General features: G+C 56.3%; 1 protein-coding gene across 1 annotated transcript; it reads right to left on the bottom strand.

Annotated features, from left to right (window-relative positions):
- Nucleotides 1-9571: 9571 nt before the first annotated feature.
- On the bottom strand, nucleotides 9572-13040 carry CIMAP1C (ciliary microtubule associated protein 1C). The gene is made up of 4 exons (XM_025883547.2): nucleotides 12699-13040; nucleotides 11769-11879; nucleotides 10721-10834; nucleotides 9572-10099 (listed from the first exon to the last, which is right to left on the bottom strand). Exons 1-4 carry the CDS (start codon nucleotides 12817-12819, stop codon nucleotides 9618-9620), a joined length of 828 nt encoding a protein of 275 aa, XP_025739332.1. The 5' UTR covers nucleotides 12820-13040; the 3' UTR covers nucleotides 9572-9617.
- Between the last annotated feature and the right edge of the window lie 4177 nt (nucleotides 13041-17217).

Here is a 17217-nt window from a genome sequence, read left to right as displayed (position 1 = left end):
ACAGGCAGCCATCCCCGAAGAGCCATTTCTCCAGGAGAAGGGACCCAGGTGGCAGCCGGCGGTCATAAAGCCATCTCAGAAAGGCTCCTGATGGCCAAATGTAAGTGCCCGTGCCACCAGGAGTAGCAGAGCTGGTAAATTACCGCCGAGGGCTGCACACCCCCCTACTCTGTATTTATATCCGCCTTGGTGCCTGAAAATGGATATTTATGCATTTTCAATATTCAGGGCAAACGCTCCATCACTCAGCGCTGCGTGGCTGCCGCATATCACACCAGCCCCACAGAGACATTTCTCTTCCACCTGGTTTGCCAATTTGGGGGCTTCCAAGTGGAGCCTGGACCCAGAGCCACCCCCGCCCAGCCCCCACCTCCATCTGCAGGCCCACAAGCCCCAGGGGAAAGTGGAGGGAACAAAGGACCAGGCCAGCCTCCCCTTGGAGCCTCAGGACCAACTCAGAGACAGGGTCAGTCCCCACCCCCACTTTACAGACCAGGAGCCAAGGCTCGGAGCTGTTGGGGGGCCAGGGCAGGGTCACAGCATCCTCTTCAGGCCAGGAGTTCCCCTCCACGTCCCCACGTGGGGTGACGCCCTCCTGACCAAGGAAAGTGGCAGAGTTGGGCTATCGCTCCCAATACCCAGATCTTTCTTTGTATGTCTTTGCTGAAGGTCTCCCTCGTCCTGGTTCTGAGCTCTAAATTCCTCTCTGGGTCTGGCTCTCACTGGCTCAGTCTGTCTCTCAACGTCTGTTCTGTCTGTTTTACCCCTGGTATCTGTGTCTCGGTCTCACTCCTTTGCCCCAACCCCCTCTCCTGACTCACATCCTTTGTCGCTCTCAGATCCCTTTGTCCCCCCTGTCTCCCCGACTTTGTCCTCATGGCCCAGATCAGAGGTGGGGTGGGGGAGGTCATCCTGGTGCCAGGAGGGGCCCCATTGCGGGTCGCGTCTCCCCCCATGCCAGCCCTGAGAAAGGAGAGCCCCCGCGGCCCCTGAGGCACGGACCCACAGAGCGCAGGTGGGGCTGAAGTTGGGAGGTTCTGGGAGCAGATTTCCACTCAGCAGAAGCCGGTGAGAGATGGGGTGAGTCCCCCAGCCCCAGAGCTGTGCAGGGGGCCCTGCAAGGAGATTTCTGCATCAGTCCAACTCTCTGACCTCGAAGGGCTCATCTGGTTTTGGGGTTGAGGCTGAGTGATGGGGTCCCTGGGCCCGCCCTGAGCTGAAAGGGTTAATGCCTGGGCCCTGCAAGCTCCTCGAACCTACTCCTACTCCTTTAGCTTCACCTCCCCAGCTGCCCCTTTTCTTCTCTCTCTTCCTCTCTCTCCCTCCCTGTCTCTGTCTCTCTGTCTCTGTCTCTCTCCATCCACCCATTCCTCCCTCCCTCTTCTCCTCCCCCTCTTTCTGTCAAGAATGATAAGAATTAATTAAATGTGTCCTCAGCTCCTGCCTCCTCACTTTCCCCAAGGAATTAAGCAGCCCAAGCACCCCGGGCCTTGTTAGATTCCAAGAAAAACATCGCACTTGCACGCTCTGTTGCACGTATGTGTGCAAGTAAGCGTCCCTGCACACAATGGCGTCCACATAGTGCCCGCAGGGGCATGCCGTCTGCTCTCGCATGTTCCGTAGGTCTGCTCTGCTGGTTCATGAACATGTACAGGTCTGTGTACAATCCCACATGCACTCCTGAGTCTGGAGACACACGTCAGGATGCTTGTGTGAACATATGCATGAGCCTCTTGCTGTGGGTGAGTGTCTACATTCTGGATGGGCATCTGCACGCATGCGTTGTGTGTCTTTGGCACTTCAGCCCACCTCCGTGTGCACACATCTCTATTGAAGCTGTGTGCTTGTATGACATGTCTGGGTAGTACACATCACCATGCAAGCCCGTCTGGATATGGACATCTAGGTCTCTGTGCTCTGCGTGCATGTGTGCGTGGGCACACACCTGTGCATGCCCATCTGACGGGATGCATGCCCTGGTGGACGACAGTGTCTATGTGCTGTGTGTGTACATGAGTGTGTGTGTGTGTGTGTGTGTGTGTGTGTGTGTGTGTGTACACAGTGTACATGCACCCTGGCCATCCTGCACACATCTCCTTCCTGTCTCCCTGGGCACCAGCAGCCTTGTCCCCAGCAAGAGCTGTTGTGCCACGTCTCTGGGGTGACAACGGTGGCATGACAGGACAGGTGGCAGGAGCCCGAAGGTAGGAAGGTGGAGGTGGTGCAGGGGAAGGCACTTGCTAATGAGGCCACCTTCCTTGCCAGGCCCGGGAGCTGGTGCCACTAATTATTGCCTCAGTAAGCAGCTCCCCAGGGAAGGACTGCTGCCAGAGCCCCACTCTCTCCCTCCCCTGGGACCCCAGTCTCCACCTCCTCCCCAGTCCTGAAGACACGGCAGGAGCCCTGGGCACCAAGAAGAGAGGCAAACAGAGAGGGGAGCCAGTACCTAGTCCCACCAGGGCACCCAGGATGACAGCCTGCCTGCCCACAAGCCTGCTGCCAGGAAGCCCACCTTTCAGCGTACTTGTCTGAGAATGCAAGTGTGCTTCTGGGGAAGAGAAGAACTGCGCACCCTGACCAGTCATTCCCTCCACAGACAACAAGCATACTTCTGAAGAATGAGCACCAGGCTGAGAGTCAAGTGGGCTGGATGATAATCCCAGTGCTGTGTGACCTTGGGCAAGTTCCTATACCTCTCTGGATCCTGGTCCTTGTCTGAAAAATAGAAGAGGACTAGAGCCACTTTTCTCAAAGAATGGCATGTGCATCATTGGTGAGACGCAAGACTATTTTTGATAGCACATAGAAATGTGCATCTGCTATTTTCATTATGTATTTTCATGTATACATTCTCACATATGTGTGTATGTGTGTATTCAACTAGCACATCAGACCCCTGATTTCACAAACATTGCTTAAGACAAGGCTAGAACACACACATACATTTAAAAAGTGAGCCAGTTTAAAGAAGTGAGAGTAAGTGAGAATAAAGACGGGCATCTGAGTATGACGAATGACCCGGCAGAAGCTGGCAAATGACTGCAGCCCTGGGGCAGAGGGTCTCTGAGACCCTACCATCTCTGAGAGGCAGTGGGTTCAAGGCCCCAGACCCCCTGGAACGAGAACTACACAGACTGATCCCTGGCTCCCACTTTTGTCGTCATCATCACTGCAACAGACCATCACATGGAGCGGCAGGAGACGCTGCTGTGGAGTATGTGGGATGGTCCCTCCTGGCCACAGGCCCCCACAAGATCTAGAGGACACAGAGCGTCCACACATGTGACCTCTAGGGCGATTCGGGCCAGATCAGGCCAGGGCACAGAAATGGGCCAGATCGAAGGCGGAGGTAGCCGGGGTCCGAGCAGAGATGGCTCGGGCTGGGCCTGAGGTGTCCAGGGGGCGGCTCAGCAGCCACATCCTGTGGAGCCTGGAGAGGGGCTGTCTGCACCCCCCAGGCCAGTGACTAAGGGATTCCACCTGTTCTGCCCAGGGAAGAACAGCCAGTCCCACAGCGCCAAATGTCTCTGTCCTCCAAGAGGCCGGGTGTGAATCACAGGAATTTACAGCCCAGCCTGGAGCGGGATTTATGAGTCCGCCTCAAGCCCGGGCAGTGGGGAGTGGCTGCCTGTCGGCCCCCCATTGCCTCTGATTGATGAGGCTGTTTCCTGCCACGAAAAGCTCCCCTCTGTGGCAGGCCACAGAGGGAGGGGCTCCCAGGCCCAAGGCCCAGCCCATCGCCCCACACCCGTCCCAGGTCTGGACCCCTCTCCTGCTCTCACGGCCCTACTGTCTCACGATCCAGCTCCACACACAGACACCCAAGGTGGACACGCACCTGAGGAGCCTGCCTCCCCAGTCAGAGCTCGACCTTTCTAGACCTGCCACTTACTCATCCCTTCCCAGTGCCCTTCAAGATAAATCCATTCCAGGGCCCAAGTCCGGACATGCCAAATTCCAGAATGGATCTCTGAGGGAATCTAGTGTTCATGCACACGCACGCACACACACACACACACACACATTTCAGATGAGCCAGAGGTCCATAGAGGGATGGACCTTGCCCAAAGTCACACAGCAACAACAGTGGTATGGCTGAGACCTGAGCCCACAATACCCTGGACTAGTCATTTCAGTGTGTGGTCATAGCTAAATTTTCGTGGTACCGTGGGGATAATTTTCATCTCCAAATAAGGGCTCCTCTCTAGAGAATGGGTGGACTTGGATTTGAAACCCTCCTCCACCACTATGTGTCTGAGAGTCACAACCTCTCTGTGCTTCCTTACCTGAAAAATGGGCTCAAAAGTAATCCTGACCTTATGGGGTCATTATGAGGTTCAAGTGATATGATGCAGGAGAAGTCCCAGGACAGAGCTGGGTCCCTAGCAAGTGCTCCCTAGGTGGTGAAGACAGCCCTCCATCACCCCTGATGATTTAAGGGGTCCCACTGCCTGATTTGCTAGGAGAAGAGGGAGCTGTTTAGGGCAGGTGAAGCAGAAAAAACAAGGAGAGGTTGTATACAGGGCCGCAGGGTGGAAGTGAGGCCACTTCCTGCTGGAAGAAATCCTGAAGGATCCCTGGAGGAGGTGACTTCAAGCAGAGGATTCAGAGCCCCACCACTCTTGCCCTGAGGCCACTTGGGGGCTTCCTGAGCACCACAGGGCTGAGGGGAAGCACTCTGCCCTGAAAGCCAATACCAGCCCAAGCTTCTTCCCTCAGTGACCTGAGGCCAAGTCCCTTCCCTCTCTCGGCATCTGCAAACTGGGCCGGAGAAGACCAGAGGACGTTCACTAGAGGCACCGGCAAGCCCGTCCCCTGCAGTACCCAAATCTTGCCACTGGGCAGCAGCAGGGAGGGAAGCTGGGGTCCTGCCTCCTTCTTGCTGCTGAGGCCGCAGCTCCTGCCCGCCAGGCCCACCCCCAGGACGGGGAGTTCTTTGCCCCTCCACACCCTCGGTTCCTCCAGGGAACCAGAGCTGGGAAACCACCCACATCCAAACATTTGATCCTCCCCCCAGCCCCACAGAGCAGCCAGAGTTCTCCGCACTTTTCAGATGGGGAAACTGAGGTCCAGAGAGGGGAGGACTTGTTCTAGGTCACACACCAATCGTGGCATAGCCAAGTCTCCAACCCTCTTTCCCAGACACCAGCCCCCTGAGGAGGCTGTGTGAAGGGACAGACTGGGGCTGGAATCCTGGTGCTCCCCCCCCCCCCGCTGGGGGGTACCTGGAATGCCCCCCCCCCCCCCCGACTCTCAGCTTCTGTAAGTGCTGAACTGCTTTGTTGCAGGTAGATTTCACACCCCCCAAGAGCAGACACCCCTCGGTGTCCCCAGAGCCTGGCACGGGGGTGGATGTTCAAGAGGAGAATCGCCTCCTGGAGGCCCCCTCCAGCCTGCCCCTCTCCCCAGTCTAAGGGTCTCCCTCCCGGAGGGCCTCCCACCCTCCCAGGTCAACCTTTTCATTCTTCTCCACCCTTCGCAGCCCTGCCTGGTACCTACACGCCCCAGGCCCGGAGGTAGTGGTGGCTATTCTTTTCTCCTTCCCTGCCTCTCCCTCAGTCCGTCACATCCCTCCTGCGAGCCCCGCTCTGCACTCCGTACCGTGTTTACAAGACAACGATGACAGTTTTTTATTTATCTCTTTTGTCTCCCTTCCTCCCCTGAAGGGAACCGTGCTTCCCCTCCCCCAGGAAGAAATGAAGACTCCAGAAGAGAAAAAGCGAACAAAGGACAGTGGCCCGCACCCACACCTACCCACAGGCCACGCACAAGCACACAATCGTCCTCGTCAGGGCCTTCTGGAACCGCTCTGGTGTTTGGGGGGTAATGGAAAATGTCGGTCTTTATTCCCGAGGACAAACAGGGGCGAGGGACTGGGAGAGCAAGAGGGAGAGTGAGAGAAGAGAAAGGGGAGCCAGAGGGAGGCAGAAAGAGTTAGAGGGGGAAGAGCCAGGTGGGGGGAGCTGGACACAGAGGGAGAGAAGCCGGAAGGAGCAGGACCCGGCAGACACTCTGCCTCGGGTGAGCTTGGACATGCAGCTTCTGACCCGCCCCAGGAATTCACGGGGATATGCTCTCCAACCAGCACCCCAACAGCACCCCAGCCAAGGACCAGGAACAGGGCTGTCAGGTGGCAGAAGTGCCTATGCCAGGCCTCCTGTCCTTGGGTGGCCCCCGGAGTCCGGGAGAGGGATCTGGCTTGTCCTCATGGACAAGGGCTCATAACCAAATGCACCCCATCCAGAGGCACAATGACCTGGCCCAGATTGGATGGTTGACCTCCAGCTCGTGTCCCAGCTCCTTCTTGAGCACGGAGACTGTCCCAACCTCCCCTCCACAGCCCACCCCACCCCCTCTTGCACCTGTGCATGGGGCTGCAGAGAGGAGGGGGGTGTTCTCATTATTTACTTCTCCAGGGCAGTGGGAGGCATGAGGGAGCCTGAGCAGCTGTAGGGATAAAGAGGCACCTGGAGAGGGGGTGTGGCAGGAAAAGGCGGCCCTAGTGTGTGCTGTGGGTCTGTGTGCATGTGTCGTGCATGTGTGTGTGTGTGTGTGTGTGTGTGTGTCTGTCTGTCTGTCTTTCCATGTGAGTGCAATATGAAGCCGTGTTTGAGTGGGTCTGGTATCAGGGGTATACGTGTGAAGAGTAAGGTGTGGTGTCTGCGTGTGCGTGGGTGTGCATGCACGTGTGAGCACGTACTGCAGGGAGTGTGAGTCCGTCTCCGTATATACGTGGATGAGGGACGTGGGTTTCTGCACGAGCCCTACCTGTGTGCCCATGTATGATGGGTCAGTGTGTCTCTCAGGCAGGGCCCCTGTTGCTCCTGGCCCAGGGCCACCCACCATCCTCCCAGCTCCTGGGAGTCAGAGAGACAATTGGCACTCAGGGTCTGTCCAGCAACAACAGAGTAACAGAGAACGAGACCCCCAGCCAGTGTCCGGGAGAGTCATGGGACTGTAGTTTTACCACCACACCCTGGCAGGGGCGACCCATGGAGGCCAGGCTTCTCCCTGCCCCCGGAGAGAAGGGAGAGAGCTCTGGCGGGCACCCCGCCATTCACTGGACCCTCAGCAACCCTCCGATGTCTGCTCATGACTGGAGAGAGCTGCTTCTCATCCTCCCATGAGCCACTCTCTGAACACCTAGAGGTACGGCTGGGCCTTCACCGTCTTTTGGTGCTCCCAGGTGCAGCCAGAGCCTGGCATAGGGCAGGAGCTCAGCAAAAGTCTACTGAATGAATGAACGAGCATGTCTGTGTGAGTCATAGGCCAGGCTCCAGGGCCCAAGTACCTGAGGGCACAGGTTTAAGTCCTCCGAGAATTCAGACCAGGGCTTCCCGCCAGGTCAAGGGTGCCCCGGCCCCGCTCCGAGTCAGAAGGGGTGGGGTCAGCACTCAGCCAGGTCTGGGAGGCCGTGCCCACCACCCTTCTGCGGGTCACCTACCCAGTCACCACCACAGAGGAGGCAAGGCCAAGAGAGGGGGACTGCCTTGTCAAAAGGTCAATCCCAAGCTAAATGACCCTGTCATTCTGTGGGCTGAGCCGCAAGGGAAGTCCCATTCTCTTCCCCAGAGGCCACATCCCCTTCTTGGCGGGGTCATCTCTCTTCCAAACATCTTCATCCCCCAAAGACTCATTCTGAGTCCTGCAGCCTCCTCCCCTTCCCTTGGGATCACAAACCAAGGGTTAGTTCTAGCTTTGGGGCTAATAGCCAGTCCCTACCCATATCTGGTGGCAGCTGGAGCCTGTCAAGCTGAGGGTCTGTCCCAGACTGAGCCCTGACTCTAGTCACAGACTGACCCCAACCTAGCTTCACACTGAGCCTACATCTTTATTTAGAGACAGGCCATTCATTATTTCCCTGGCTCTGGGCCTTAGTTTCCTCATTTTCCAATGCAGGGCCTTGGAATGGGACAGGCACTAAATCCGAAAAACCCGATTCAGACGTCGGCCTATAGCTTCCCTGACCCGGCGACACAGGACAGCAGCAGGTGCTGCTACCCGCCAGCCCCCACCCCCACCCAGTACTTCTGGCCAAGCATGCCTAATTTTTGCAGCCGCCGTGATAAATGGCATTGTCGGCAAAATGACGTCTTTCTAATCTGCTGCAAGACAGATGGGTCCCCAGGCTCACTGGCTCTCTCCCGAGCCTGCCCAGACCGGCCTCGCTGAGGAGTGGGGAGGACAGGACAGACACAACACCCCAGGCCTGCGTGGGGGCTCCCACTGGTCCCCAGTCCAGGCCTGGGGGCTAGCGCGGTGGGGGAGGGGGCAGGGGATTTCGGGGCCCAGAGTCAGGTACGATCCCAGTGGGCTTTCCTACAAGCCCCTTTTAAAAATACTCAGTGTTGTGACTGCCGTTTTAATATTCCAAAGATATTCTCTGATTCTTTCTATCTGAAGTTAGGTCTTCAGTTCAACTTTCATTTTCAATTAAAACCTGAATATTGCTCCAACTCGGCCCCAGCCTCCTCGGAGACCCGCAGGAGAGCGGGCACCTATCTCTCTCCCAAAGCGGCAACGCTGGAAGGGGTGGGGTGGGGCAGGTGGGCCAGGCCTGGACTGGTGAGTAAGGCAACACTGCCCCCTCCTGGCTAGTGGGGGGCTCCTCCTCTCCTCCCCTAACCCGCACTGCAGGGCCAGGGTGAGGCTGGTGAGTCGGGGGACGGACAAGCAGCTCTCCAAAGACAACATGCGGCAAGCAGTCCCTTCTCTCAGCAGTCTGCTTGGTCTCCTTTGCCTCCTCCTAGGCTGACTGCGGCCTCCAGGCTCTGCCCCTTCTGTCCAACCTTCTCTCACTGCCCAAAGAATCCTGAAAATCACGCATCTTAACTAGCCCTATCACGCTGAGGACGAAGCCTGAGTGCCCTCCAGTGGCCCACGACCTGGTCCTCTTATTGGCCAACCTGCTGCAGCCCAGGCTCCTGCCCTCGGAGCTTGCCCCAGGGTCCTGACCTGCGCACTTCGGTCCCATGTGCCTGTCTTTGCTCTCATCTTTACAGACACCAAGAGTAACCCCCCACCCCGCTACACACCATCTCCACTTGTCCTCTCGTGTCCTTCTGCCAGGAAAAACCCCCTCGACCCCGGTCCCTGACCAGACGACCCCTCCGTCCTCTGCCCTGCTCCTTGCGCACACTGACCCCTCAGGAACCACAGTCACACCGTTGTGGAGCTGGAGGGAACGTGGACATGCTCCAGGCCTACGCTTCCCCCCTCACTGTCCCAAGGGCAGCCTTGAGGGGCCCAGAGGACAGAAGCTGCACAAGGCCACGTTGCACGTTAGTGGCAGAGTTCAGACTAGAACGTAGCTGGCCAGAGTCTCTGCCCAGGGCTCCTGGCTGCCTCCCCTGATGAGCCAGGACAGACCTTCTTCCAAACAGGGACCCCTACAATGCCTCCCAGGATCCCAGCCCCTTACCCAGGGCAGGCCCCAGAGGAAGCAACCGTGTTTGCAAAACAAAAAACTAAATAAGTGAAAATATTTATCTAACGCCTTCTGTGCGCTAGACACACCAGGCACCAGCTCTACTACTTGAAACCTTGGTAAATTGCTCAGTTCAGTATAGAAAAATAACTTCTGTGGGAAGGGGTGGGTGAGCGCCCCAGGAGGGGCCTTAGTCGTGAATGTCGATGACCAGCGGGCACAGGTGGGGTGAGTGCTTGATGCCCATGGTGAAAGCAGGTGTGCGGGGCTTGTGCACCGTGACCTGCTGGACGTCGTGCGAGCCTGGGCCAGGCCGAGGTGTGTGGTCCATCGGGTAGGCGAATCGCTTGGCCATGTTGTAGACGGGGCTGCAGTTCTGGTAAACGGAGGGCTCAGGCCGGGCATGCACAGCCGGCCCAGGGCCTCCTGCCACGTTCTCCTTGTAGAACCAGTTCTTGTGCCCCGAGGCGAAACTATAGCAAGGAGCTGCTCGACTGACAGGGTTGCTGGGCCCCAGAAAGAGTGGCAGCTGGTACTGGTTGGGGGCTGGATTGGGGTCCATCACTCTGTATGGGCACTGGTAGCCAAAAGCATACTGGGGAGCCCTGCGTTCCCCAGGTGGGTGGGTCTTCTCCAAGTAGTAATGGCAGGGGGCTGGGTTGGGCCTCAGGCCTGAAAGTGGATAAATGGAGGGGAAAGGTGTCAGGGGGGAGCCAGGCCACGTCTCCTGGTGTCCAACTGATGGGTCCAGGTCGAGAGGTAAGAGGTCTTGGTTAGCCTGATTGACGTTACTATAACCACTTTATCGTCGGGCAGGGACATCACCACCCCTGCACAGGGCTATGGGCAGGGGGAGGGACTTAGGTCACAGTGACATCAGGATTGACACTGCTATCATAAGATAAAAATCACAAGTATCATCAGAACGTCACCCTTGGGATGTCGGCATCCTGATATCATCCCCGTGACAGCACCCAGAAAACATCCTGAAATCACTACAGTCTGTGAGCTCATTAGCATGGCAATATCCCTGATGCACCATGAGCCCCTATGACATTTTTATCATAACCTTGCCTGCTGCCACACATGCATAACATTGGCTTCAAGACCTCAGTATTGTGACACCGACATGGTGACATCAGTGTCTTGATATAAGCTTGCAGGGAGATGCCAGGATCCAAAGACACACCTGGCAAAGGGGAGTCATGACCCTTTGTCCCTGCTCAGGTCCTAAGGGTGGACCCCCGCTCCCCATCCTCCCAACCCCCACACCCCTCTCCCGTCCCAACTTACGCAGGTTAGAGATGCGTTCCTCCATGGGAACCTGCGGGCAGCTGGACATTCCAAACCGGGTTATTTTGGGATCCAAGAAATAGCAAGGCCCAGGGCTGCAAATGTCCATGACCCCTGCAGGCAGCCACAGAGAGGCCCAGTCAGCCCCAGAGGACGCCCTAGGGTGAGCCTGGCCTGCCTCTGGGTGAAGATCCCCTCTGCCCAGTAGAGAAATGAGGGCTCGCTTCCGATTCCTTGGGCTCTTAGGTGTTTCCCGACCCTTGATTTCCTCGTCTGCAAAATGGGGCTTTTAATGCATGACCTACCAGTCTTGAGAACTTGCTCAGAGAAGCACATAAAATAACAGCTGTGTAGCAGCTCGGTCAGCTCCCATCGGGGATTGGTGCCAAGGGGTAATAATAGGTACAGTGGCTATTGTTAGTACTAAGAAGGGGCCCAGCCCTGGACAGACGGTTCCCCTGCTGAGAAGGCCATGTCACGCCAGGGAGGGACCCAGCAGGCCTCTCAATCTCAGAGCCCCAGAGACACGGCTTGACACCCCTGCCCACCCTCTCCTCTTGCTGGCCTTGACCAGCAGCTAGAGTTCTTCTACGGCTTTCTGCTCTTGCCCTTCCAGGGGGTTCTAAGCCAACTGCAAAGCTTGGAGGGCCACCATTCCCACCAGAGTCCCCTCTCCCCAGCTATTTCTGCCCAACTTCTGTGACAAGTGAACACACAGCAGCCAGAGCTGAGGGGCCCTGGCCCAAGACGAGACAGAGGAGACTCTCCCTTGCCTGTTGGACAGCGCCAGCCGCCCTTCAGAGCTCCCGGAAGGAGGTCCAGCTGGGAGCTCCCCACAGAGCGGCCTTTGGAGGTGTGGGTCACCTGGGCATCCCTGCTGGCTTCCTTCAGGACCCAGTGAGCTACCTGGGTGTCCTCTGCAGGGCAAGCCTGGGTTCCCAGGGTCCCGTGGCTACAGGTAATGGCTCCCTACCTCTCACTGCCGCCCCAAACATCCAACAATGGTAACCCTGAGCCCGAGGGGATGACGGGCGTGGTGAGCACTCACGCTTCTCCGAGTGTCTGGTGTGCAGAGTATAGGCTGGCTCCTGGAACATGGAGATGTCATGGTGGAAGTAGCCAGTGCAAGATGGCCGGAGGTACTTGGCTGGGCCCGGACCTGCAAGGATGGACAGGGCAGCCCTCAGCCTCGGCGCATGGGATCAGAGGCAGGGGAAGCCCTGAACGCAGTGTGCCATGAGAACACTGGGATCTTTCCTTCTGCTGACGTCACACCGCCGCAAATCCCACCATGGAGCTTCTTTTGGGGGAAAGACAATGTTCCCAGATAAAATGCAATCCATCTTAGACAGGCAATGGGTAATACGAAAGATAATAGTTACAATTAACCAAGAACTTATTCTGCGCCAAGCACTACACTATGTATTAACATGGATTATTTCGGCTAAGCCTCCCAACAACTCCATAAAATTGATACTATTGTGTTTCCCATCTTACAGATGAGAAAAATGAGACTTAGAAATATCAGTTTGCTCAAAGTCACACAAGTCTTGTAATGTGAAAATTCTGAGACAATCAGCCAAGAGACCGCAAACATATAATCGCATACTAAACCACCTCCCACATAGACCAACAATCAGTCATTAACAATGTAGTAAGAATTAGTTTGTCTGCTTTCAGTGAAGGGTAAGATTCGAGGGAAGTGAGGAAAACTAAGGGTGGGCTAAAACCTCCTTTGAATCCCTAGCTTTTTTCCAAAACTGGAAAATCATACACCATGCTCCCTTCCACTCCTACCCCCATGAAAAGTCCCAGCAGCTAATACTGCCTCTGGGGTTCAGGTTGAAGGTGCAGATCTTCTGAGGGCTTGGAGGAGAATCCTCAGGAGCTTTGCGGGAGGCAGGGCTGGAAGGCTGGGGCACCTTCTGCAGCCCTGTAGAGAGAGGAATCCAAGCTCAGGACAGGGGTCTGATCTCACCTTTGATCATTGCCATGATCACAGGGGTCTGCTTTACCTCCTGCCATGAGGGCACCTGAACTTTCTCCTCTGGGCCCTGCCCATTGAACACAGAGTTCCTGGCCCCCTTGGGCAGTTTCATGGCTGGGGCCCAGGAGGGGGCAATAGCTACTGAGAGATCCAAGTGGTGGGCTAGGCCTGTGTGGAGCCTGTTCCAGATGCCCCTGCTCAAACCCCTGTGTCCACTCTCTCCCCAACTCGAGAAGCTGCTTGGGGGTTGGGAAGGAAGTCAATCCTCTGGCTTGAGCAGCTGAGGCCGCCTGGGGTGCAGCCAGCCACAGGACCTAGCAGGCTAGAGCTAGGGATGACATCACCGCAGAACTTGGGCTGTGAAACCCAGAGTGTTTATTTCCCCCAGTTACCATGGCAGCTCAGCTATAGAACCCTGAAAACTAGGCCCCACCACCCCCTACTCCCAACCAGGCTACAATGGCCTGAGGGTGCCCAGAACCCCGAGTCAGGGAAGGAAAAGGGAGAGGGGGTGTGACAGAGCCGGCTCTTCTCTACTGGTGGGTGCCCTGAAGTCAAAGAAAGGAAAGGAATGTGTGGGTGGATCCTGGGGGAAAGGTTCCCACAGCCTGGAAAGTCCCCTGGGGTGGCCCTCTATTCCCTGCCCCTCCCATCTATCCCCCCAGGTTCTGGACACGCCCTCCCTTCTGTCTGTTTCCCCTTGGAAAATGATCAAACCAATTATTTCACACTAAGGTGTAACTGTAACTGATAGCTTCCCGGGCTCCTATCCCAGGGCACAGTGTCTTTAGAGATCCATGTTTAGCTCAAGGAATGCTTGCTTGCCTGCTGCTGGCATTTCAGGCAGGGAATGGGGAGCAAATAAGGAGGATGGAGGGGTGGCACTGAAGCCTTAAGAAGCAAGGCACTTCCTGTGCCTTGGTCCAGAGTACCCCCTGGGGTAGGGGCAGTATGAGAGGGAACATTGAGGGGTAGAGAAGACACCCAACTGCCAAATGATTGATTGATGAGCCCCGGGGTGGAGGAAATGCTGGGGACGCCTTCACCCTCTAAAACCCAGGAGGTTTTGGGGCGCTAGGGCCTGCCTGCACCCACCAGTTCATAGCTCAGACTGGGGATTTGATCCGAACCAGCTAAGAGGGGTTTCTGTCTTGGGAACAGATGACTCCTGGCTTTAGAGAGGGTGTCTCTCACGGTCCTGGTACATAAATAAAGAAACTGAGTCCCCCAAAGGGGCAAGGACTTACCCAAAGTCTCCCATTATATCAGGAGCAGAGACAGAACCGGGACACAAACCCAGGGCTCTCTTTGGCTCACAGCCTCTGATCTAATGGAAACCAAACCCCGCTCTGAGCTCATTCCAGCCAGCAGGCACGATGAGGACTCAGAGCAGACAGGCCAGATGTGCTGGGCGCTCCAGAAGCCCTTGCGGGACTGAATGGCTCAGAACAGAGGGCAGGGTCCCACCCAGTGGCCGCAGACACTCCCCTTTGTCCCTCACATCACCCAGGGGGCCGCCAAGCCTCTGATTCCTCTGATTTCTGGAGGGAGAGGGCTGGGCAAGGCTAGGATTGGCCCGGCCTCAACTGGCCTTGGGCCACGGGCAGTGCCGCCTCCTCACCCCCATCCTAGTCAGCTTTTCCTGGAGGAAGCTGCGGGCCTGCTGGGCTCAAGCCCTGATGGTTCCCTCATGCTGACAGGGGCCAGATGTGGGGCTGAGACCTCCACCTTCTTGATCTGGGGCGGCAGGCGGGGTGGAGTTTCCAAGTATTTCAGACCCAGGGAGCCTGCCTACAATATGCCCCGCCCCCGGCCCCCTGGACTGCTCCCGTCTGTCGCCTGTGTGCCTGGCTCTCTGGGGGCAGCTGAGCCACCCTACACCCCAGCCCATCACAAGCCACCCTACTTCTGCTCCAAATGCTCCCTTCTTTCCAGCTTTAACAGAAACCTAGCTCACCCCTGGAGACAGCCTTGGTCCTCTCCAAAGCTGCTTGTTCTGTCTCTCACACTCCTGCCCCTCAGAGTCCAAGGTGGAGTGGATCCCTGGTCTCCTTGGTACTCACCCGGGGGCAGTGTCCCCTCCCTTTAAAAAGTACCACCCCTCAAGGGCTTCAGCGTCTAGGGTGCCCCCCTCATCTGCTCAGGGTGGCCATCTGTCCTGACTCGTAAACCTGGCGGCCCTGGCTCATTACCTTCTTCCCCACCCGCCTCGCCCCTGCCATCACCCGGGGGACTGAGGCTTTCCCGGGGACCACCCGTCCCTTAGCCTCCCAGTTCCCAGAACTCCTCCTCTCCAAGGACGTCCCCTCCACTCCCTCACAGCCCCCTCCCCCCAGCATATCCTGAGCTGCTCACCGCGGCCCACGGCACTGACCGTACGCCTCCCTTTGGAACACCACCGCGGCCGACATCCTGTCACTCTGCTAGTCTGGATGCACAAATCGCCTGCTAACGCCGAGACCCCATCACTCCCTGCGCTCCTTCTCTCTCTCCCTCGGTCCCCTCCTGCCTTCCCTGCCCTCCTTGTCCGGCTGCTGAGTCCCCAGGTCTGCCTTGTCTGCCTGCACAAGGCAGCGAAAAGCTGTTGGGATTAGTATCACGGCCTCCGAACCCCAGACTTGTCACCATGCTGCCAACTGTCCACGTCCACACTGGTCAGCTTGCTCTCGCCCTCTCCCCAGAGGTCGTTTCCAACGTGGCTCATTCCCGTCTGCGTGCCCAGCCGTCCTGTCAGCCCCCTGCATCCCCTCCTTCCCAACAGTGGAAACAGGCCAGCAGACGGGACTCTGATCCAAACCCACCCCACCACGCCATCGGGACCCCCGGCTCCCACCGCCTCCTGCGGCCCAGGAGGACCCACCAACACTTTCTTCCATTCCCTCTGCCTAATCAAAGATGGTTGACCTTTCACGTGGTCCCCTCCCATCACACTCTCCGTACCCTACGTCCCTTCCACGTATTAGAAACCATCTACTTGACTCCCCCAACACACACACACACACACACACGCACACACACACACACACACACGTTTCCTCCAGGGCCTGTATCTCTCTGCCCCATCCAGACAAACATTCCCTGAGAAGCGTTTTCCCTGTTGTCTCTATTCTCTGCAGGCTGGCTTCAGGCCATCGCTCCCCCTAGATGACAACCTGCCTGGGGAAGCTGCACCCCTGCTGGACTGGCCTCCCACCTGCCCCGGACCCAATAACCGACCACTCCCTCCCTTAGGCGCCTCTTCCCAGCTCCGAGCTGTTTTGGTCTTGTTCCTATGTCCCCACTGCCCCTTCACAAGCTTTCCTCCTGGCTCTTCCTCCTCAACCTGACCTTTCAATGTTGGCTTAAGTTTATTCATTGCGAAGGGGAAAACAGTAACTTTACAGGGAGGATCCTGGCAGGCATCACCTCAACCAAGTGGTGTAAATTAACATCACCAACAGTGGGCCAGAGAAACGTGGTATACCTCCAAGAGGATGCACTGAGAGAGCACAGCATCACTTCTGGGCTGTTCCGGCCACAGATGCATGACCCGAACCCAATTATGAAGAAACCACATAAACTCAAATCAAGATTCACTTTACCAAAAACTGGTCTGTATTTGCTGAAAAGGGCAATGTCATGAAAGACAAAGAAACACTGAAGGAAAGAACTTTCCCAGATCAATAGAAACTCAAGAGGGAGGACAACTCAACGCAATACAGCAGCTGGGATTCTCCTTTGCTATCAAGGATATTACTGGGGAAATTGGCAAAATGGAACGAAGGTCTGTAGCTGGTTAAAAATAGGGTAGCAATGTTAACTTCCTGATTTTGATCATTGCTGTCTGGTTATGAAAGAAAAGGTCCTTGTTCTTAGGAAAGAGCTACCAGATGGAGCGCCTGGGTGGCTCAGTCGGTTCAGCCTCTGCCTTTCCACTCGGGTCATGATCTCAGGGTCCTGGGATCGAGCCCCACATAGGGTTCCCTGCTTAGCAGAGAGCTTGCTCCTCTCTCCCGCTTGTGCTCTCTCTCGCTGTCTCTCTCAAATAAATAAATAAAATCTTAAAGAAAGAAAGAAAGCGTCATTGGAGTGTATAAGGATGAAGGAGAGCCATGTCTGCAGCTCACTCTGGATTAGCTCAGGAAAAAATATGTATATACATAGAAAAGAATTTAAGATCTGGTAAAATATTAACATTTGGGAAATCTAGGTGAAGAGTATGTGGGAAATATTGGTAATGGCCTCACTGCTTTTCTGTAAGTCTGAAATTATGTCAAAAAAAAAGTTGAAAGAAAAACCGTTAGTGTCTCAGGGTTCAGTCCTGGGCCTTCCTGTCATTTTACCCCACGCCTCCTCTTGCCCGGGCGGCCCGCCCTCTCTTTACTTCAGTCCCACCGTCTGTACCGCCACGGTTCCCAAACAGACGTGCCTCTAGCCAGGGCCTGCCCAGGGGCTTTCAGCCCACATACCCGACGGCCTACACAGTGTCACTGGATTTCTCACAAACACCTCAGAATTAACATACCCAAAG

The sequence above is a fragment of the Callorhinus ursinus genome, unplaced genomic scaffold (genome assembly GCF_003265705.2).
Source record: "Callorhinus ursinus isolate GAN/ISIS: 27379988/994484 unplaced genomic scaffold, GSC_fseal_2.0 scaffold25, whole genome shotgun sequence".
NCBI classification, from domain to species: Eukaryota; Metazoa; Chordata; class Mammalia; order Carnivora; family Otariidae; genus Callorhinus; species Callorhinus ursinus.
This window is presented reverse-complemented; position numbering and strand designations above follow the sequence as displayed.

Coding starts and splice junctions, on each gene's coding strand:
- CIMAP1C (XM_025883547.2), bottom strand. CDS start 12,819: ATGAAACTGCCCAAGGGGGCCAGGAACTCTGTGTTCAATGGGCAGGGC. Junction 11,880..12,698: donor GATCATGGCAATGATCAAAG/GTGAGATCAGAC, acceptor CCATCCTTGCAG/GTCCGGGCCCAGCCAAGTAC. Junction 10,835..11,768: donor CACCAGACACTCGGAGAAGC/GTGAGTGCTCAC, acceptor GGCTGCCTGCAG/GGGTCATGGACATTTGCAGC.